Source organism: Strix uralensis, chromosome 20 (assembly GCF_047716275.1).
Source record: "Strix uralensis isolate ZFMK-TIS-50842 chromosome 20, bStrUra1, whole genome shotgun sequence".
NCBI classification, from domain to species: domain Eukaryota; kingdom Metazoa; phylum Chordata; class Aves; order Strigiformes; family Strigidae; genus Strix; species Strix uralensis.
The window spans coordinates 10,335,886-10,356,428 of NC_133991.1; the positions used below are offsets into that span (position 1 = coordinate 10,335,886).

Consider the following 20,543-nt stretch of genomic DNA (forward strand, 5'->3'; position numbering starts at 1 on the left):
ATACCTTGAGTCTTCTTTTTCAACAATGCCAAGAAGACTTAGGAGCAGAAGTGTTGAAGACAGGGGTTTCCATAAATGGCACTTTGGTACTTCAGCGACGAGTTTTTTTGCAGATCTCACTGTTTGACGGTGATCACGCATGAGGCTTTCCAGCAAACAGCAGTAGTGGACTCCCAGTCTGATTTTTGTTGTTGTTTTCAAGAATGACTTGGACAGTTTTGCCCTGGTGAGATACTTGTGACCAATGCTAACACTGGGCAGAAGAGATCATCTAAATGGGATGCTTAAGAGTTCTGCAGGATTGCTTCCTCCAGCAAATTTCTTGGGCCCTCCCTTTGGTTCCCCAATTGACTTTCTGATTTCCATCCCACTGTTTTGGCAGTTTCCCCTTTAGCAAGCCAGAGAGATGTATTTGCTTAGAATAGCTCCAGCTCAGTCGTTCTCTGCAGCATGCCTTGAGCCAGGTGTGTGGCTGGTGCTTTTTCTGGAAAGGTGCATCCTGCTGAGCAGCAGCAGAGCCAGCTTAGCACACAAACGCCGGGGAGCTATTTTAGCAGTGTAGCAGCGTAGTGACCTGGGCTGGCTTTATTCTAACCTGGAAGATTATCAGCTGTGCTTCAGGCAAGTTGCTCATACCGACTTAGAGACCAGCTCTTAAGCTCTTGTACTTTTCTGTTTTGTCCACTTCAGAAATTTCCATTGCAGGTCAGGTGTGGGGTTTTTAGTTCTTGATTTTCGTTTTGGTGGTTGGTTTTTTTTTGGGGGGGTGGGGGGTGGTACTGTTCCAGTGTTTGATACACAAAGTGCAGACTTAGAAACTGAACAAAATCACATGTTTTATGGAAAGGAAAATCCTCATGGGAGGAGCAGCCAGAGTTCATGATTAATTTCTAGAGCATGTATGCACGCCATGTATCAAGGAGGGAGGGGAGCTGCTTCCTTTATCCTTTATGCTGCATCCATTCTCAAAAGAAACATTTGTAGCTGGTAAGGCTTATAGATGTAGGATCTGAAAAACTGATTTCTGCCAACAAAAAGAGACCCAGACTTGAGCTGCCTTGCAGGTTCTGTCAGATGATACTGGATTGTAAAAAGGTGTTTCCATCCTGAATAGGGTTTTTAACAGTCTCTTGCTATCAAGAATAGGCATCAGAGGCTGCTTCTTGCTTTGACTGCTGTCAGATGTTCTGAGTAAAAAGAAAATAAAATACTAGAGTGCCATTTATAGAGTAGCTTCTACCTTCAGAGCTTGCAGGGAGTTAGAAAGGAGAGTGTAATGAAGTAATCCTCCATTTCCCATGCGGAAACTAGGGCAGAATGGAGAGAAGAACTGGTTTGGTGACTTGTGCCCTTTCCTGGTGGCTGAGGAAACCCATGTCCAGCTCCCAGCGTTCCCACTGGCCTCCGGGATGTCACATCAGTGAGTCCACGGGCCAGCAGCTGGCAGGTCCGACTCTGGGTCCTGACTTTATCTCTAGCTAGCAGAGCCCAGCTTCTCCGAGGGGTGGTGCAGAGTTGGACCTTGATGTGTGCAGTTCCCCAGAGGTGTCTGGGAGACGAGACTTGATGAAAATCATCTTCTGAGCATCTTTGTACCTCTGTAGTCATTTCCAAATCCATTAAGTGTTGGAAGAATGAATAGAGATTGTGAGCATTGGAGCGATAGGAAGATGGTAGATAACAGAAGCGGGAAGATGCGAGGGCAGTCAGCAAGTTAGTGGCTGAGCTGTGAATAAAAATCTGTTCTCCTTGATCTAATCTGCAGACATCACGCCCGTCTCCTGGCTGCTCTGACTCTTCCCTGCTCTCCATCAAACCTGAGATCGCCCCATGGGCTAGGAGACCGTTGTTGCCTGTGTGAGCTGAGTGTTCTGTCTCTGTTCTTTTTTGAACTTAGGTTTGTGTGAAGTCCCCCATTCCCTCTGCCTGAATCTCTTCCTCTGAAGCAGTCACCAGCGTGTGGAGCCTGCCCCACACCCATCACCTGCCAAACCACGGCCTTTACCTGTGTCTTCCGGTGTTTCCCGTGCGACCCGTCCTGTGGGAGTGCCTCCTGGGCCACCCCGGAGTTCACACAGCGCTCAGTGGCTCCAATGGTGAAGATGACAAGGTCCAAGACTTTCCAGGCATATCTGCCTTCGTGCCACAGGACCTACAGCTGCATTCACTGCAGGGCTCATCTTGCCAACCACGATGAGCTCATTTCCAAGGTACGTGCATGACCTCACTCGCAGGTGCTGGGCAGACACCTCCTCCCCGGGGAGCGGAAGGGTGCGTTCGCTCACACTGCAGGTCAGTTGCTGTGGAAGTGCCCGGCCTTAACCGGTACCACAGTTTTTGCTTGGAAAATGGGCTCTCAGCCTAAAGGATCTAGTTGTGAGCTGCCATTTTTGTTTTCAGTGATCTTGAAAATAGCTGTAGGGGACAGGTTTCCAAATTCGGGTCTCTGGAGTGCTTACAGGTGGTCCGTCTCTTCCCGTGATACCACCTCCTCCCTCTCATTTCCAGCTGTAAAACTGCACTAACCGATGGCCAGGACTGTGCAAATTACCTTCCTGATACTTCTTGTTCGTGTACATGCTTGTCAGCATAGCCAAAGGGTTGTTACATGATCATGATTGGGAGGCAAAGTGTCTGGAGATGTTCTCCGTGTTAAACTCTGAGCTGTACCGAGCAACTACACTAAAGCCCCTACTTAAGGGAAGGTTCTGTGATGCTTCTACCAAAATGTAAGACAGGTTTCCAAAGACTGATGAGTTGTTGTTCAAACCTTCGTATTTTTGCCAGTCTAACAAGACACTTCACAGTGAAAAAGCAAGGCATGGCTGGTAGGATGTGCTCTCAGCTGGGGGGGTGGAAGGATTCTGTCCTGTCTTCTGATCTGTTGATCGCAAGGGGAAGGGTCTTGAGGATAAGCTGAATGAAAAGTTTTCAGAGCCAGTAAGTCAGGGACCTTTGCAGAGGGAGCGTGCCAGTAAGAGGATCTTTCTGAAGTGCAAAAACTAAACTCTCTCAGAGTGTCTGTGGAAGCCTGCAGTGCCTGGCTGTGGTCAGGCATCAAATTTCCAGGTTTTGGCTGCCTTGGCAATCAACTGTTCCATAAAGTTTATGCAGCTTATAAAATTTGCGTTCAGAAAAAACAGACACACCATAAGATTTATTAGCTGAGATGAGAGGAAATTGCACTGTGAGCTCTGTGTGTGTGTGTGGGCGCGCAACTTAAACCGGTTCAGCTTCTTGGAGCAGCTTTGAGAGAAAGGCCAGGATCACAAGGGGCAGAGGCGCTGTGCCCGTTATAAAATGTGTAGTGCTTCCCCTCTTCCTGTTTGCCCAGGTAAGATTAGAACATACCACCTTGCACCAAGGGCATCTGTCCTTACAGGGTTGACATCTTAGCAGCTGTGGAGGCAATTTTGGATTCTCCGTGTTGGGTGCTCAGACCTCTTGTCTTCTGTTGGAGGCTGTCTCCTTCCTTTTTCTCTTGGTTGTTGCATGGGCTAGGTTGATGTGTACCTCTGTGATGTTGTCTCCACCCCAAACAATTGGATTTAAGTATTGTGGTATGAATAATGCTGATTGCAGACTGATACAATTTTGGGTTTTGCAGTTTCTGAATAGACAGGCTTGCTACTAGGCTGTTGCCTCCAAGTCATTGTGGGCCTCGTGGGGGCTCCTCTTGTTCTGGTCCAGTTGCAGTGGTTCTTAGCAGAGCTGTCCCTGAGGACTGTCAAAGCCTCCAGCTTTTAAAGAGGAGAAGGTTGTACATTTCCTCAACAGAAAGAGATTTTGAAATGTAAATGTCAACAGCAGTCTGTGCCCAGCTCTGGATGTGAAATACATTCAACCTCTTGGCTCAGGTCTGTGTCTTTAGGCTCCTGTGCTCAGTTGAGATACCTCTAAAATGGGTAGTTGCTCCCCTGCCTTTCCTTTGGGAGAGTTGTTATCAGCTGGATTTTGTCTTGGGACACAAGATGCTTTACTGGATAAAGAAGGAGGCTTGTTTTACTTACTGTTTTTATGGTAGCTTAGAGTTTGTGCTCTGCTTTTTTTTTTTTTTTTTGACATAGCTGATCCCCAGCCAGGGAAAACACGAGGCTATGCATGCCCAGTGGTTTCACCTTTGACACTTCCTTCCCTTCCATGTCCATGCTCCTTCTGGTCCGCTGTGCGATACAGCCAGCTTTGCAGGTAAGTAGCTTCCAGCAGGGTAATACCAGTGCTGCAGACTGCTTGGAATTTGAGCCTCTAGCCGTCGAGGCATGCAGAAACTGCCCAGGAATGCTGACTGCTAAAATATGGACATGAGAGGGAAGGTATGAAAGCACAATGTAAGTCTGTGTGTATTAAGTCATGGAAGTATTAACTACAGTGCGCTGCGGCGCTTGTATCTGCTCGTTCTAAAAGTTCATTGTAGACTGTGGTGTCAATTAGTGCTGGGACCGCATTGCTGGTGGAATACTAGTGGGTCATGCAGCTTGAATGCAAAGGGTTTGGGGTTTTAGGTTTTATTTCTCAGAGATATAATCCCTAATAAGATATATTATTTGTGTAATTGAAAACCTTATAAAAGTAATTGTGCAATCGTAATTTGTACAACTTGGCTATTAAACTGAGAACAGAAGGGCAGTCCCTGCCTCAGGGGGTTTCCAATATGCGTAGAAACTTTCCCAGGCAAACTTAAATAGTCATCTTTTTATCTGTTTGAGTTAGGTTTTAAACATCTCCCTGAGGCCTTCTGCAGATATTTCATCACAGCAGTGTATTAGCATCTGAGAACCAGGCAGTGCAATTGCTGCGCTTGTTTTCCGTATGAAAATGTGGCGAACGGAAGGAAGAAACAAGTGCCATGAGGATTGAAAAGGGAGTGGGAGATTTTGTCAAACCGGAGTGTTTCTCAGTCTGCAGTGTATCCCATCTTGAACCTGACTATGTCACTTTAATCAAAACAGCCCAAATGACACCATCTTTGGAAACATTCCCCAGAAAACAGGCTTTTATGTAACAGCAGGGTGTTGGTGATTTGGCTTGATGAAATTAATTCCTCTATTCCTCTTGCCCCAAGTTGTGCAGAGACCACACGAGAGCTGTGCTGCTTTGCATGCCATGAGCTTTTAGCTCCTTTGGATACATACAAATTGCAGCACTGGCTCATGCCTTTGGCTGAAACACAAACTGGAGCTGAATCCCAGTATTGTTCTGTGTCAGTCTTTATTTCCTCTTCATCTCCAAGTTTCCTCCCTTAGCCCTTCAGCACCAGTGTTAATTTACTCTGACTTCAAAGTGTTTTGCCAGGGCTGGGTATCTGAAACTCTTTGACAAATATGCCTTGGCAGGGCAGTTTTTGCTTTCTTTTCTACTTAAGAAAACCTTGTGCATTAAAATGTGTAGAAGGTTTCTCAATAAGCCATTGCTATTTAAAGGAAATAATCGATGCTGAGGCTTTTAAGAAAATCCAAAGCTGTTACATGAAGCCAGTTACCAAAATGTTGCCTGCTTACTTGGCCTTTTATCTTCTGCAGCCAGAGGGAGAAAGTGGTTTAGTATGTCTGATTTGTAATAAGATCTGAATTGTGGGTTGGATTGTCTGGCCAAGAAAGGTCTATTGACTTAGGAAATATAAGGTGATCAGATAGACTGGGTGGAGTAACTAGTTTTCCTTTATATGTTCCTTTGGTGTCTGGGTTAGCATGAGTGGAGATTCTCGCTCCCTTGTAGCAATGCATCATTTAAAAATCTGTGCCAAATTTAGTACATACTCTTGTTTCGTGGCTTTTTCCAATGCCTAAGTGGCCTGAGACTTTGGGAACTCAACCTTGCCCTGCAACAGATTCCTGCGTGACCTTGAGTCGGTCACTTAATGTCTTTGTTCCTCTTTTCCCTACCTGTACAATTGAAATGCTGCTGTTTTGTCCGGGCTGCTTGGAAGATAAAGCTTTGGAGCAGGTACTGCCTGCTCTTATGAATTAGTACAGTGTGTTCTAATCATCTTTGGCTTTACTGTAAAAACAAAAATACCATGCCAGGCGACTGTAGTTAAAAAGCGTATTTCAATGCCTTCCAATTGCCAAAAAGCAAGTGAAGGATACATGTTGTTACGTTTATCCTTCCCAGGCAAAACATCCCATGATTTTTAGAATGTTTAAGAAAAATAAGTATTTGATAATCTACAGTGGCAAAACCTCTCCAGGAAGGAGAAATGTGCCTTCTGCATCATCTTCTAGTGGGGCCTGGGGGAACAGCTAATATAATAGACACTCAACAGTGTAAATAGCATCTCTTCTCTTTCTCAAAGAGGCAGATGTGATGCTGGTTTCTACCTACTCTGTGCTATTAAAATTCTTTGTCAGCCTTTTCTGTTTGAATTCATATATACCCAGTACCCAGTAAAAAAGGATGGGAACAAGAGCAGAGAGATACAGGCTGAACACAGCCAAGTTAGTGTCTTGGTTGCTGTCTTTTTTTGCTATGTGAACAGTAATTCAGCAGAAATGTCCCTGATTATGGAAATATGTAGAGAATGTCTTGTGGGCGTCCTGCAGTTTCTTTTTTTCATGAATTACTGTGATCCAACTGCTAAACATTATGCAGTGATGTATCCTCTGAAGTTAGCCTAAGGCTTGCTGAGGAAGTTTAATATTTTTCCTTTGATGTCTGCATGGGACCCTTACTGAACATGAATGTGAAATTCTTCAACACAAAAGGCTGCAGCTCCTCCAGCACAGAGAATTTAGAAAAAACCAAAGACCTTGTGTGTGCTTGACTTTCCCAATTGGGGTTGGATTGTTGGCTAGGGAACACTTAGAAGCTCTCTTTTCTATCTTCTCAGGCAGGAGTTGGAAGGTTTGTAAGCAAACCTCACTCCCAATCACTGACCTAGCTGCTTCCCTGGGCAGCAGACTGCTGGAGCCCGGGTGTGTTGGTACAACAGCCTCTTGGAGAGCTTTGTGACACACTGAAAGCATCAAACTTTGTTCCATGTTGCAACTGGGGGATCTTCAAAGGATTTGAAACTTTGATGGTGGCGTTCAGATAAGTTGTGGATGAATTCAGCTACTTTGAAGCACTTGATGCACCGTGTATAGGTGAAGTAAGCAGCAATTGTTGTGCGTTCTGTTTTCTGAGTATGTGGGCAAGGCAGTGTGTAATGTTCTTAGTGGTTTACTTCTCATGAACCAGCTGATATTTGTATGTCAGTTCACCTTGAAGATATGAAGTTATTTGCTGGGTGGAGGGAGCATGCACACACGCTAAAACAATAATCCTAAAATTACAATGTGGCGGTTTCAAAACTTTAATCTAATGGAAAAAGAAAGAGGCAGTTACTGAGTGTCCAAGAGTAGTCAAGTGAAAATCCTGCATTTCCATCGTAGGAAAAAACTGTGTGTGAGGTAAGGAGAGTATTCCCCTTTCATGGGTAAAGTTCTTACTATTTTTCGTTACATGGGGTTTATTCTTGCTTTAAAAGTAAATCTTGTTTCTTCCCAAATATGAATTTAAGTTCCCAGCTTCACGGTCATGAACTCTTAAGGCCAGGAGGAGCTATCACATCTGACCTCCTCTAGAACACGGGCCAGTGGATTTCATCATGATTGCAGCATGTCTTTCAGAAAAAGCATTTAGTCTTGATTTGAAGACTTCAAGAGGGAAAATTCACAGCTCCCCTTGGTCATTTTTTCCAGTGGTTAATCATCCTTACTATTAAAAATTGGAGACTTGGAATTTGGATTTGTCTGGCTTGTGCTTCCCGTCATTTGCCATTATTTTCTTTTTTTTGCTAATGAAATAGATCCGTAGTACCTACTACTTCTCCCTGTAGGAGGTTGTGGTATACAGTAACCAAGGTCACTCCTGATCATTTTTTTGATAGGCTAAACAGATTCAATTTAGTCATGGTGCAATGTTATTTTTTCCAGTTCTATGTAATTTTTGTGGTTCTTTTCTACATCTTCAGCATTTCAATGTCTTTTTAGGAATGGAAACAGGGCTGGTCTCATTGTTCCAGCCTCACACTCAGCAATAACATCTTTACAGCGTACACATTTCATAATTGTATTAGTCTTTCTGGCTCAGCACCGCACAGAAAGCTTCTGTTCACTTATTTGCTCTTAGCTCTTTATGCATCAGGTTTGTCAATTTTATGCACATTTCTAGAAGCTGTCCAGTAACTTTTGGATCCTGTTTTTCAGCTCTTGTTCCCTAATGAATTGTCACTTTTAGGTATTATTCAGAGCTTGCTCTTAATTGCAAGTATTGCTGGAGTTCAGGCTGAAAGTGATGACCAGCAAAGCAGTTCTGTGAGATGTCATTAGAGATTTTTAGCTTCACACTTCACTGCTGTGAACTTGGGGTAAGGTATCTTGTAGTTCTTAGCTTGCATTAAGTTTAAAATTAAAATGCAGGTTGAGAGGACTTCAGTTTACAGTAGAACAATGTGTCATCAAAATTATTAAATGGTGGGAACCTTTTCCTTTAGCGTTTTGACCAGATCGAGCATGGATTAGGCAGAGGAACTCTTGCAATCAGACTCATCCCCAGGACCTTTACTAGACAGATTGGTGCTTGCTGTCCTTGCTGTTGCTGGCCTGTATTGCAGCAGGGAGGAGGGGAGTGGGTCTTGAAGGCTGTCACTGGAGTACCTCTCATCAGCTCTGCACAGCCTTTATGTGAGAGGGAACAAACAAACAAAAATGCCCTTTGCAGGAAAAAGTCAGGATATGAAATCTGAGCTGTGTAATGAGTATTTGTAGTATCTATTCCATAGTACAGCTACCTAAATTAGATCTTTCTGTCCTGTGTAATTGCTTCCTCTGGGGCTTATCCTACAAGTCACTGTGCTCCCTCAGTTCCTACTGTCTGTAATGGGATCTGAAGACAGTCAGGATCAGGCCTCTGATTTAGTCAGGATGCGGTTGTTTAATAGAATGAGCCCAAGGTAATTTGTACCTCCTTGTATAATTGTGTTTACACAGCAATTAATTGCTATGTGATTTTAAAATACTTAATTCTGATCCAAAAAGAAGGAAAAAAGTAATAAGTCAAAACAGTTTAGAATTCCCTGTCAAGGAGGAGGGACAGGGTAAAAATGGATTTTTCTAATCCATCACTTTCTTTATGGAAATAACTCTCCTTTCATCTGCTGCTTCCTCTGCCTTAGAATTGATGACCTGGGCATAAATAAAATATTGTTCCCATTTATTATCCAGGGAACTGCCAGGGACGAAGGACAGTGAATCATCAGGGTTTTTGCTGCAACTGCTGCAAATCCTGAACAACTGGAGCACGGAGTTGATCAGGTCTGAGCCTTCCTGGGTTCGCTGGGTGTTTCAGTTGTTGGCCCTTGCAGTTGGAAGAGGAGGAAATGCCAGCAGGCTCGAAGGCTTGCTGATGGGGTGAGCTGCCCTATGAACTTCCCATGCAGGTGTGTACTTTTAATCTGATTTATGGTTGTAAGAATGAGCCCAGGAAAAACGCTGATATGAATCTCACAACTCTGAGACCTCTGGTTTAATCTATAATTTAGTCACACGTGCACATGAGCGGGGGGTGGGGCTACGCCGGGGGGGCTTTTTCACCTGCTGCCTCTTGGGGAGAAGACTCTGACTTCTCAGGAGGAGTCTCTTGCGATAATTTCTATTGCAGTCTCATTTTATAGTAGCAGGAAATGCTATCAGAGGGCTTCATCTGTTTTAGGGGAGCTGTTAAGTCTGCCAGCAAGAAGCAGATCTCTCTAGGAGTCTGGCCTCTCCTGGAGAGGGGCCTCAGCATCCGTCTGTCAGAGGTGTTTGGCCTGACAGTTTTTCTCATCCAGCAGAACTGAAATGGGCAAGGACTGAAGCTCAAGTGCACAAGGAAACTCCACCCAGAGTCTTCTCTCTTAAAATACACAGTGTGTTTGCATGGAAATCACAACTGTTAGAATAAGTAGCAATAACAAAGGTAGAAACAGACTGTCTTTACCTGAAACCTGGAATTGGAAGATTTCCAGTGATCACTCTCCTTTCAGCAGTGATTGCCATGGAAGGAATGAGTTAAAATCAGATTAATCTTAGTTGCTTATGGAGTATCTCAAATATGAACGCCTCATTTCCACCCAGCTCTGACGGGGGAGGCTGGGGAGAAATGCAGGGTACACGTGTGGTCTGCTGTGATCTCTGATCTGGAAGAGGCTGGGTCTGTCCTGCACTCTGGCATGGCTGAGAGACCTCGGTGTCTGGGGACCTGTCCTCTGGTCCACACATTTTTGTTCAATTTCCGTAGAGGGCACATCCACAGTAATAAATTTCAGTACCACAACACTTGTTTTGTAGTAGACACGAACATTCAGAATTTAGGCAGGAGATTAAACAACAAAGGATAACTTTTGATGAACCTTTTCAGCAGTAAGGTGTACATATGGTGGCTTCATCTCACTGCAGTGGATCTTATCCAGGGACAGAGAAGAGCTGCTGCTGTGGACAGATTTGCTTTTGCTGAAAAGCAAGTCTGCTCTCATTGTCAGTAGTGGTGCCATTGTGAGTTTAGCAGCTGCGTTAATGGAATACAGTATTCCACTGATACATGGACAGTCACTATTATGCTGCTAATTAAATAACTTGTTGCATTAGCAGTTTCCATCTTCCATCCCAGTTCTGTCTTGTGTTTATCTCTAAAACTCATGCAGTAGCAATAATTAATGTGGAAAGAAAGGGCTTTACCCTCCCCCCTGCCACTCCTTTATAAAATGACTTGATTGTTGGATGTTTTGAGCTGGCATCGACCTACAGGAAGACAGCAGCTCTCAAAAATGGGGGAAGAACCCCACAGCTCCTGCTGCAGCAATTGCAGATTCACCAGAATAAAATGCATTTTTCATGTCTCTATCCAGAAAGACACCGCTGGGTTTTGTTGTCATCTTCTGTTGTTTTTCACAGTAAATAACAAAATGCTTCTGTCCATATTGCCCTTCTACATACCAAAACGTAAAGGCTTGCATTCAGTGGGTGTCACTGATGACTGAAGTGCCAGAGATGCCAAACTCACCTCAACTCCCTTGAACTTCCTGCAGATCTGGGAGTGCTGGTGTCTGTTGGGAATGAGGCCGTGGAGGTATCAGGGTTAACCAGCAGTATGGCCCGAGGCCCAGCATGAAGACCTGGAAGATGCAGGTTTTCATTTCCTTCTCCCATCCCATGTCATCTAGATCAGACAGTGAATGTGGAGCTTTCTATCTCCTTTCAGGCACTGCGTGTGGGAGATGGCCTGCCCTCCTCCAGGGCTCGTGGCAGCGTTCATGGGAGAAGCTCGGTGCACTTCATATGAACAAACATCGCTTCTGCCAGCAGGCATACCTTGGTAGTTTTCTTTGGTTTATTGTTGGGTAAATGTCAGTCTTCTGTTGCAAGTGGTCTTCTACTTATTGTCCAGCAGGAATTAACCTGTGATCTTTCAGTGTACATGAATTTGTGGCTTCCTCTTTCTAATCTCGTGTTGCTGTCATGGGTTGTCTTGGCTTATCATTTGGAGTGCTCTATGTGGGAAAAGAAGCAGCTCTCTAAGACATACGGCTACCCTTTCTCCTCATTCCCTCTTCCCATGGGGTTAAAAATGCTCCTTAGGCAATGCACTTGCTCGTATTTTTGCCTGATTAAGCAGTCTGGTGTCAATGCATGTGTAGTTCCAGAAGTTGGTGGAGATCATTAGAAAAGCCTAGATCTCTTTTAACTCTCCCCGCCAGAGAGGTTGGTTTCCCATGAAATAGAAGAGAGTTTTACCTGCACTGTTATGGGTATTATACAGCATTTTGTTCCCTGGCCGCAAGGAGCAGTGGAAGAGATGGAGCAGAAGTGTATACCCCACAAGATGACAGCTGGACCTGGTCAAAGAACTCGATGCTAAATTCCCTTCCAATCTGCAAGGCCTCCAGTAAATCTTGAATTCTTGATCTGAAATGGGGGCATGTGGCAGCCATCCCTGCTTGCAGAAGCTGTGCTGCCCTTCTTCCTCTGGTCTGCCCAGTGCTCCCTTAATGCAGGAATGGGGTTTCCTTTGGCAGAGGGAAGGTGAACAGGAGAGGAAGGGAGCGGTCGCTCCCTGCTGCAGTGCCTGTGCTCCCTGCTCTCGTGGGCTGCAGGGCTCTTAGTCACACGCATCCATCTTCCCTGCTTGGGCTGCAGAGAAGAGAGGGATCTGTCTCCTGAAGCTGCTCTGGTTTTGTGTGCCCCCTAAATAAATCAGAGTAATTCTTTTAAAAGTAAATACCGCATCTGCTTTGTTTCCCACAGTATTTCCATTCTTTCTTATCTCAAAGTCAAGTTCCAAATCACAATAGCAGCAGCAACCAGAGACCATCAAAATCACAAGAGAAGCCCCAAAACATTATGAACTTTTATAGAGGTAATAAATTTGGTGTGTTTTTTATTTGCCTTCACTTGTTTGCGCCTTTAGCATTCACATTTTAAAATTTCACTTTGAAGTCTGCGGGCTAAAAACACATTTAAAAATAAATAAGAGCAGCGTCCAGGAGCCCAAGGCGTTAATAAGGAGGCTGGATAGTGCGGGGTTCATGATAACACGAGGAGACGCAAGAGCGTTGCGTTTGAACTGAGTCAAAAGTCTGGAGGGGAGCCTGCCAGGCGTGTTCGAGGGAGAAGAGGATAGAGCAGTTTGCAACTACTTTCTGCATTTTTACGTGCTTTGCAGAGCTTTGCTCAGGCTTTAGCTTAGCAGAGCTGTGGCTTAAATGTGTTAGAAATCTAGGCACTTCAGAAAAAATGAAAACCTCAGTTTTAGGCAATTTGTATTTCCCTAAATACTGATCTTCATTAATTGCAAAGCCTCCAAAGAGATCTCTCCTCTGCAACTGCAATGTAGAAGTTCCCTTTGAAAGGTATCTCTTGCTCTCCGCCCCCCCCCGGTGATAATGGACAGCCCTACTGACACATGAATTAATAACTGGGAATTTGCTCCTGGATCCTGACCCATTTAAATCAGTTTGTACAGCCTCTCTGCCTGGGAGCAACACAGCCCCATCGGAGCATCGGTGTCACCTTCGTGTTGTGCTGACGTGTGTTGAGAACCGCTGCGATGAACAGGACAGAGCAGCATTTCATGGCTCGCTTCCGATGGGATCAGGCATCTGTACGGTCCCATTTGTTTTCCGTCTTTGTGAGCAGCGTTGATGTTACGGAGATAACTCTGCAGAGTGTGCGCCGACCATCTTCTTGCAGTTCATGATACTTTTTCCTTAGCGTTTTTGGGAGTCTTGTGAACAGTGCTGATTTCTCACAGTTTCAGCTCCTAGCAACGTGAAAAGATGAGAGAATCTCACTTTAAAAAACAAACCAAACCAAACAAAAAAAAATCTTTATTTAAAAAAAAAAATTTAAAATCAACTACTACTTAAATTTGCCGGAATTTTGAGCCAAGCTGAGTATTTTAAGGATCAGGAGTGGGGAGGCTGGCATGTAGCACTGGAACACTTGGATTTCAGAGCAAAGCAGTTTGTGATGTGAAATCTGCATGAGTGCTGAATGACTCTTGCAGGTGTGAGTAGGTCTGAAGATGGTTTCGGCTGGCCGTGACAGCTAAATTCTTTCAGCCTTTTTGAAAAGTCTGCCCTCAGTCTCTTCTGGTTGTGGCACAGGGGACAGAGGACTTGGACCCAGCTCATCCAGATTTCTTCTGCAACATCAAACAGTTACAAGGGGTAAAGGTTCTCTTCTCAAACACAAAGCAGGAATTGATGCTTTCCCCGCAAAAGTGGGATGTAGCAGAAGCGTGAGGTTCTTCAGTCACTGATAATTTGCCCCGTAACATTGACCTTTTCCCTGACAGCGTCACCATACAGCCTTTTTCCGAGCAGCGGAGAATTTATTTCACGGGAGGCAGAGGGGATGCCAGCGGGATAGCCTGCTGGTATTTTTGCGGGTGTGTGTTCAGACCTTTTGCACTGTCTGGCTGCAGTCTCTCCCCACCTATCCTGTGTGGTGAAAGTGCTGAGTTGGTTCCTGTTAGGACAAAAGGCTCTTATCAGAAACACAGCTCGCCCCTGCTTGCGTCGGGTGTGGGGGGAATGAGGGGGTTGAATGAACACCTGCTGCTGCCAGGAGGCAGACTAAAAGATTGTAAGAAGATCTCGCATCAGAATAATAATAAAAAAAAGTAGTAACGTCTTCCATCTTTCCAGTTTGTGCACCTTCCTCTTCACAGACTACATAACCTGAGACACAAACACTGTGTAAAACTGCTCAGATGTAGCTGTTCCTCGGATGAAACATGGCAGACTGGTAGTTACTCACTGTGTATTCGCACAGCAATGTAAACTGCTGGGGAATAAGGCCGTGCTGAATTAATTGAATTACTTCAGAGATGAGGTTGGTCCACTAATTCCGTATTGACTTTGGGCTTTAAATAGCATTAAGGACCCGTGTTAAAACTCAATTAAAACTCAGGAATGCAGTTTGAACAGCGTAAGGTCACATCTGTGCATCAGGTGGAATAATGTAACCAGTTCCCTTGATGTGGGTCTGTATCTCGCATAATCGGAGCAGAATTGAATCTCAGTTTAATCTGATCATTGACTGTCCCTTCTGTGAGGAAGAACAAGGTGGAATTAATGAACCCCGAGGAGGTCTCTATAGTCTGTGCGGATACAGGGACCAAGTAATTGAACTCGTGCTCCCTTGGGAAGTACTTGAGTATGATGCAAGTAGATGGTTGAAATGGCTCGTGCTGTCTAGGGCAGACCCCAGAATCTGCAGCAGGTATTTTCATGGTTATATTTTCCCAACTTTCCACCGTGCAGTGTCTCACAGGTAACCTCCTTGTAGAGTTGTCATACACCTAGTGTAGTTACCAGGCATAGTGGTTCTTCTAAACACATTGCAGGCCTCTTTAATCAAATCGTTATTGCCATAATTAATATGGCTTGAAAGGTGCCATCAAGGCAGAGCTTTCTGTGTGGTGTTGGTTGTTAGGTGGGATAGCAGCTGATAGGATTTGGGATTAAATTCTGGAGGGAGTGGGATGAGTGTGAGGAGAGCCTGTGTTTTGGATCATATCTTTATATGCAAATTCACGTGCACTCCAGCTGGATTGACATCATGCTTTGGTCATACTTAAAGGTCTCGTCTCCCTATTCAAATTGTATTTCATGAGAACATCTCATCCTTAGACGTTTAAGGGTTAAATTGGCAGCAAGAATAGATAAATCTAACAGTCGGTGTTGTGCAAATGACTGTAGTAACTTAAAAGCTGTATGTGTAGGTGGGAAATAAGTGATAAGAGAGCTATGTCTGAATAGATCGTTGGATGAATTTTTCTCACACAGACTTCAGTGCCTCTTAAACCTGGGAGTTTGTAATACTGTTTCTCTCACTCACTGAATTGCTCTGTCCCGGTGGGGATATCACAAGCACAGAAAACATGTCCTTTTTTTGAAAAGTCCAGATGGCTGTAGTCATTTGGCTTCTCCTGATGCTACCATTTCACATTGCCTAGGACGTGCCGACTGCCGTTGATCTCCGGCGGTGGCTTTGGGCCCTCTGTTCCTGTTTGCATCCTTGCAGTGAGAATTATTTGTAGCTTTCAAGAGCGTAGCGTGGAGGGGCACACTCTGTTCCTTTTTCCTCTTGTACCTCTTCAGGACCAGTTGCCTTTTCATTTTTGTTTTATTAGTTTCTTAAAAGGCTGCCAGCTGGATATAGGTAAGTGGGGGTTTTCTCTGCTGCAGTCTGCAGAGAACAAGCATCAGTATGTAGCCATTTAGTCCTGGCAACTGCTTTCTATTTTTCCAGATGATTCCAGCCAGCTCTTTTTGTGTTTAGCCTATTGTCGAATGCTGTCACAAAGACCTGCGGTATTAATCCTGTCATCTGTTCAGTGTGTGGAACTGCTGAGTGGGCTGTGCAGTGAATGAGAAGCTGTAGGTACTAGGGAAAAGGGGTATGGTGTGTAGGCGTGTTTGGAGCACATTCAGAATTCATGCCTTTCCCTGGCTGTACTGATTGAATGTAAAAATTTCCTTCTGTGTCTTCAGCGGTCACCGGTAACAGGAACGTGCAAGTGCAAAGGTCTGGTGGCAGTGGGAAGGCAGGTGGAATGTGAAACAGGCTGGAGTGGTGGAGGGGCACTGCCCTTCTCTGAATGCATCTGTGTGCTGTTGCTCTGCTGAAGAAGGCTCTGAAGGAGTCATGCATCTTGTTCAGAGCAAACAGAGTGGTAGATTCAGCATTTCATATTGAGGCCAGAATATAACAAATGGGCTAAACCAAAATGACAGCTCCCAAGGTCATGGGTGTTGAATATGTAAGGATTCAGCTTTGAGTCTTGCAGGCTGAGTCCATCTCTAAGGGGCAGAATGTGTCTGCCACAAAGGAGCTGGCGCTTCTTAGACGCTGGCTGAACGTTACGCTTCCTTCTGTGGCAGATCTGGTTTAACAGCGTCTGTGAAACCCAAACTCGCTACCCTGCAGACTGTCTCTCACTAGAGCTGCAGTTCTGCACTGTGGTTCTTTGCCAGCAAATTTAGTTTGAGAGCTTCCTACTCCCAACGACTTGTGTCTGCCCCCATGCTGTGATTATTAAGTAGTCTGTGTGATTGCCCTTTAAACTGGATCCATGATAGGGTACAAGAAGAAAAAGCTATTTACCTCAAGCCCACCCACCCCCCACAAAGTATTTGTTTTTAAAAATAATGATTTCACAGATCTAATTTGGAATCAGCACAGCTGAGGGGGCCATAATGAGCGTCTGTAAATTGGATGATAGGAACTTCTTAAACCAGAGCAGCTGCCAAAGGCATCTTAACATGGAGCTTCTGCCGTAACGAAAGACAGCTTGGCAGGCGAGGATCTGCAGCCAAATAGCTGACTCCGGGCTTGTGGTTTCCCACCTGGGTACTGATATCAGCACTCCTTAGGCCCTACAGCTTTTAGATGCCTCCGTGCTGAGTGGAGCACCCAGGAGCAGGGAGGGTTTTTGGATGCGAGTAGTCAGGAGGAATAAGCTGTTGTGCATTGCACATCTCAAAACCTTGTATTGTTTTTTAGAGGGCTCGGGCAGGATGGGGAGGGAGAGTTTTGTTGCTGGCATATACAGATGTGTTTCCAGCCAGACATTGAGCGTTAGCAGTGCAGAGAGAAATATGTGCTTGGGCTTTCAGTGGGAAACAACAACAAAAAAAATCCTTTCCATTTCTTTCAGCTGGAAAGTGATGCCAGGAGCTGTTGTTTTAGAGAATAAGTCTGGATTTATAAGCATGCGTGTGAGATACACCTTTGAGTGTGTATCAAGCAAATCTACATAGATGAATGCATACCACAGAAAGGAGGTCTTACTGCTGACTGTCACTGTTCAGTGAAAACCAAGCGTGTTGTGGAAATCTCTTTGTTTCTTAAAAAAAACCCCAAAGCAAAACCAAAGAAAAGAACATCTGTTTGTGTATAAATATATCTGTTTCTTCTGATTTCATAGCACTCGTTAGAGCATGTGCAATTTTTCTGGAGTGCCAGAAGAGAAGGAGCATCTCCAGAAAATGCTGAGGTTATAACACCCAGATAAAACCTGTGTTACCTTTATAAACATACAGTCAGCTTAGTCTTGCGGAGAGCAAACGCACTGGTGAACTCGGGGTGGTTGCCAGACTTCTCTCACTTCTTTTTATATGATTTGCCAAATCCTTAGCTAGCTGGAGGGTGAATGTGAAGACAGGCAGCAGCACTGAAAGCTGAGCAGTGGTATGTTGAAAAATTCTGCTTGGGCAAGAGATAATTAATGTGTTTTTTTTGCAGTGACCACCCTTAGGTACCCTACAGCACTGGCTTGAGCTGGAAGGAAGGGCACCTCTGAAGGGATGCTACTGTCCACTGGGAGTGGGCTGGAATAGTGTCCAGTGAGCCCCGAACACAAAGCTGATGGGTTTGGGTTTGTTGTTTATTAAAGACAGGCCTTTGTACAGCAGTAATGGAAAATCCTATTTCTGTACCAATAAAAACTTTGCTCCCATGGTTGTTGTTATTGGCAAACTTAGTCACTTTGGTGTTTATGGAAAATTATTTACTGGGAAGGACTGGATGGTTAGCAAGCTTCATCTGCTTTCATTTTTCTTTCATGGCACATATGTTGCTGTGGGACCTTCTGTTTCATCCCTGTACCCCATCCACAGTCCATCCTTCCAGGCTGGTATCCCTCTTGGGCAGCGTGGACAGCCAGTGCCCCTGCCCTTTGCTGTAGCAAGGTAGAGCATTGCCTGGGTCTGGCTGGGACTCTTCTTTCTGGCCTGGGGACATCAGCTTTGTGTGGGTTCCTACTTTACCACCCAGGACGCTGAAACAATGCAGTGTGTGTTTCGTAGGAGTCAGACTAGACCTCGTTGGCATGTGGGGTATCAGCCAGCTGACAATAACAGTAATAAAGAACTTGAGTGCTGCAGAAGGATTAAAAGAAGCTTCTCTAATAAATGCAATTACACAAACATGCTTGAGCCATGTGCCCTATTTAATTCCTTCCCAAGAAAAGAGGCATTCCTCAGGGCACTGCTTTTGTCTGAGTGAAAGAGATATCCAAGTGCCTCAGGCATCCTCTCTGAATCCAGAGTGGCTCTTCTGTGCCCTGGGTGGCAAGTAATACTTGGGCTTCAGATTCCTCTGAAGAACAGTTATTCCTCCAGGACTGAGTAATTTTTTTTTTGCCAGGCAGTGACTTTATAGCTGGTAGAGCCCTTGCTGCCATCCAGACCTCACAGGCAGCTTTCACTGCTGGCTGTGGCTCCCTGCCTGCGTTCCCCGGGGCATTGTGTTTGCCCACATCGGTGCCTCTGCTCTGTGGTGAGGAGCTTTTGGCATACGTTCTTGCAATTGGTGATCTTCCAGTGGGCCTTCACCACTTCTGGAGAGTACCTTGACACCGGGAAGGGCACCAGGCTAAACACCGTGACAGGCTGTGATTGTTCTCTTGTCAGGGCCGTTTTAAATCACACATTTAAAGTGTTTTGTTCTCCTGTGTTGGTGAGTGAATTTTCCGTCTCTGCCTTTCACATGAACAGGACTTGTGATGGAGAGAACATCTTACAGTCTGGCCCAGAGCTGCTTGTCGTGACCCCAAGAAATACTCGCTGGAGCTAATGGGTTGGTACCCCAGCTCTGGGAGTTAACTGGAAACATGCAGTGGCCTTCCCAGTGCGGAGGAGGCAGGAGGCAGGTGATTAATGCAGATGTATGTGGATGTAAGCAGTGGAGTCCAGACCCATCCGTGGGCTTGCTGGTTCTCAGGCGTGGCTTTGACTCAACTTCTTCATGAGGCAGCGGTTGGGCAGGTGTCGGGGTGCACCCCAAGGGCTGGACTGATGGGAGGGGACAACCTGGGAAGGGCAGGGACCCCCCAGAGGTTGCTTTATGTGGCGTGGGGAGACCACATTTGTGCTGCCCCAGGGTCGATTTGCTCTTAACTAAATAGATGACCAGTGTTAGTGGGCCGGGGAGGTAAAACCTTGAATGTTTCTCTTTTCTCTCAGAACTCTGTCTCCCCCTTTTTAAGGGTATTTAGTCTGAAATCCTCACTCATCTGTAGAAGCTGAGGTTTTAAGAAAACCATTAAATATTCCAAGGTTCCTGGTGAGGGGGAAGGTAGAGGATTAAATGGCCCAGGAAAGCTGTTCTTTCACTTTCCCAGCTCCGTGCCCTTCAGTGCATACATTCGCTGAGGTATCTCATAAGGTAACTTGTGTACAGAGCAACTGTGCTCTTGCTCATAGGCACCCAATGTTTAATTCAGTGTGTGCTTGTCAAAGTCCATTAAAAATGCAGGTAGCACTTGCTGTGTGTGAACCAGCTCTTGTAAGCGAGGCACCAGCACGGGGTAATGTTACAGACTTGACACAAATGGAGCCCGCTGGCTCTTGGCAGTGTCCTGGCTACCTGGAGTGTCCTGCCGGGCTGGCATTGCCCCACTGTCTTCAAAATGCTGCCTTTTCATGGTGATGTTTAAGATCCTGAGGAAATGTGGGGCAGAGAGGATGTGCCATGACTGGTGATTACCTGGTGTGCAGCAGCGGTGTGTCAGAACTGTGGCAGGGCAATGGGAAGCCTCCGTGAGCACCTTGTTTTTAGAATTTGAATCAATATTTGGCAGCAAGGCTGCGTTAGGTAAGGTGGAGGCAGTAGTGTGAAATTCATTATCAGAACTCAAAGGGTGAAAATAGACATTGCTGGGATGTAAGAGAGAAAACAACTTAACTCTTGGAAAGTACATTGGGCTCGTATGGCGCTGGAAATGCTGGTAATATCAGGTGAAGTTCCCAGTAGGCTGCCAGTACTCCTTGTGAAATGGGCAGGCATTAGAGCTGGAGGCAGCTGTCCCCGTCCTGCGGACGAGACCTCTGTTCGTCAGCGCTCACCTCCTCCTGACGCCGCGCTTTGTGCTCGTTCCATCTCAAAGGCTGTAACGATGTGCGTTTCTCAGGCCCTGGCTAGCGGTTGCTATAACGACCATTAATGCAGCCGTTGAGGGCAGGTCCTGGTTTAGCCTTATTTCTATCAACAAGCCAACTGAATTTTGTTTTCTTGCCT

At 45.3% G+C, this 20,543-nt stretch overlaps 1 protein-coding gene and 1 long non-coding RNA gene across 9 annotated transcripts in view; both read left to right on the forward strand.

The window, feature by feature from the left end:
- YPEL2 (yippee like 2) overlaps positions 1-20,543 on the forward strand; it is a 39,488-nt gene that overhangs the window by 11,206 nt on the left and 7,739 nt on the right. For 7 of the 8 annotated variants that reach the window (XR_012631687.1, XR_012631686.1, XR_012631688.1 and 4 more), the window contains one exon: positions 1,898-2,210. Coding sequence is in view for 5 of the 8 variants with exons in the window: in XM_074890407.1 (XP_074746508.1) it covers positions 2,094-2,210 (117 nt within the window). In the remaining 3 variants the exon portion in view is untranslated. Of the gene's footprint in view, positions 1-1,897; positions 2,211-4,067; positions 4,189-20,543 lie in introns of those variants that run through there. The other variant, XM_074890410.1, reaches the window with a different exon arrangement.
- LOC141952682 (uncharacterized) lies at positions 4,197-20,542 on the forward strand. Its single transcript, XR_012631689.1, has 3 exons — positions 4,197-8,347; positions 9,204-9,418; positions 9,691-20,542. It is a non-coding gene; the product is annotated as an uncharacterized LOC141952682 (long non-coding RNA).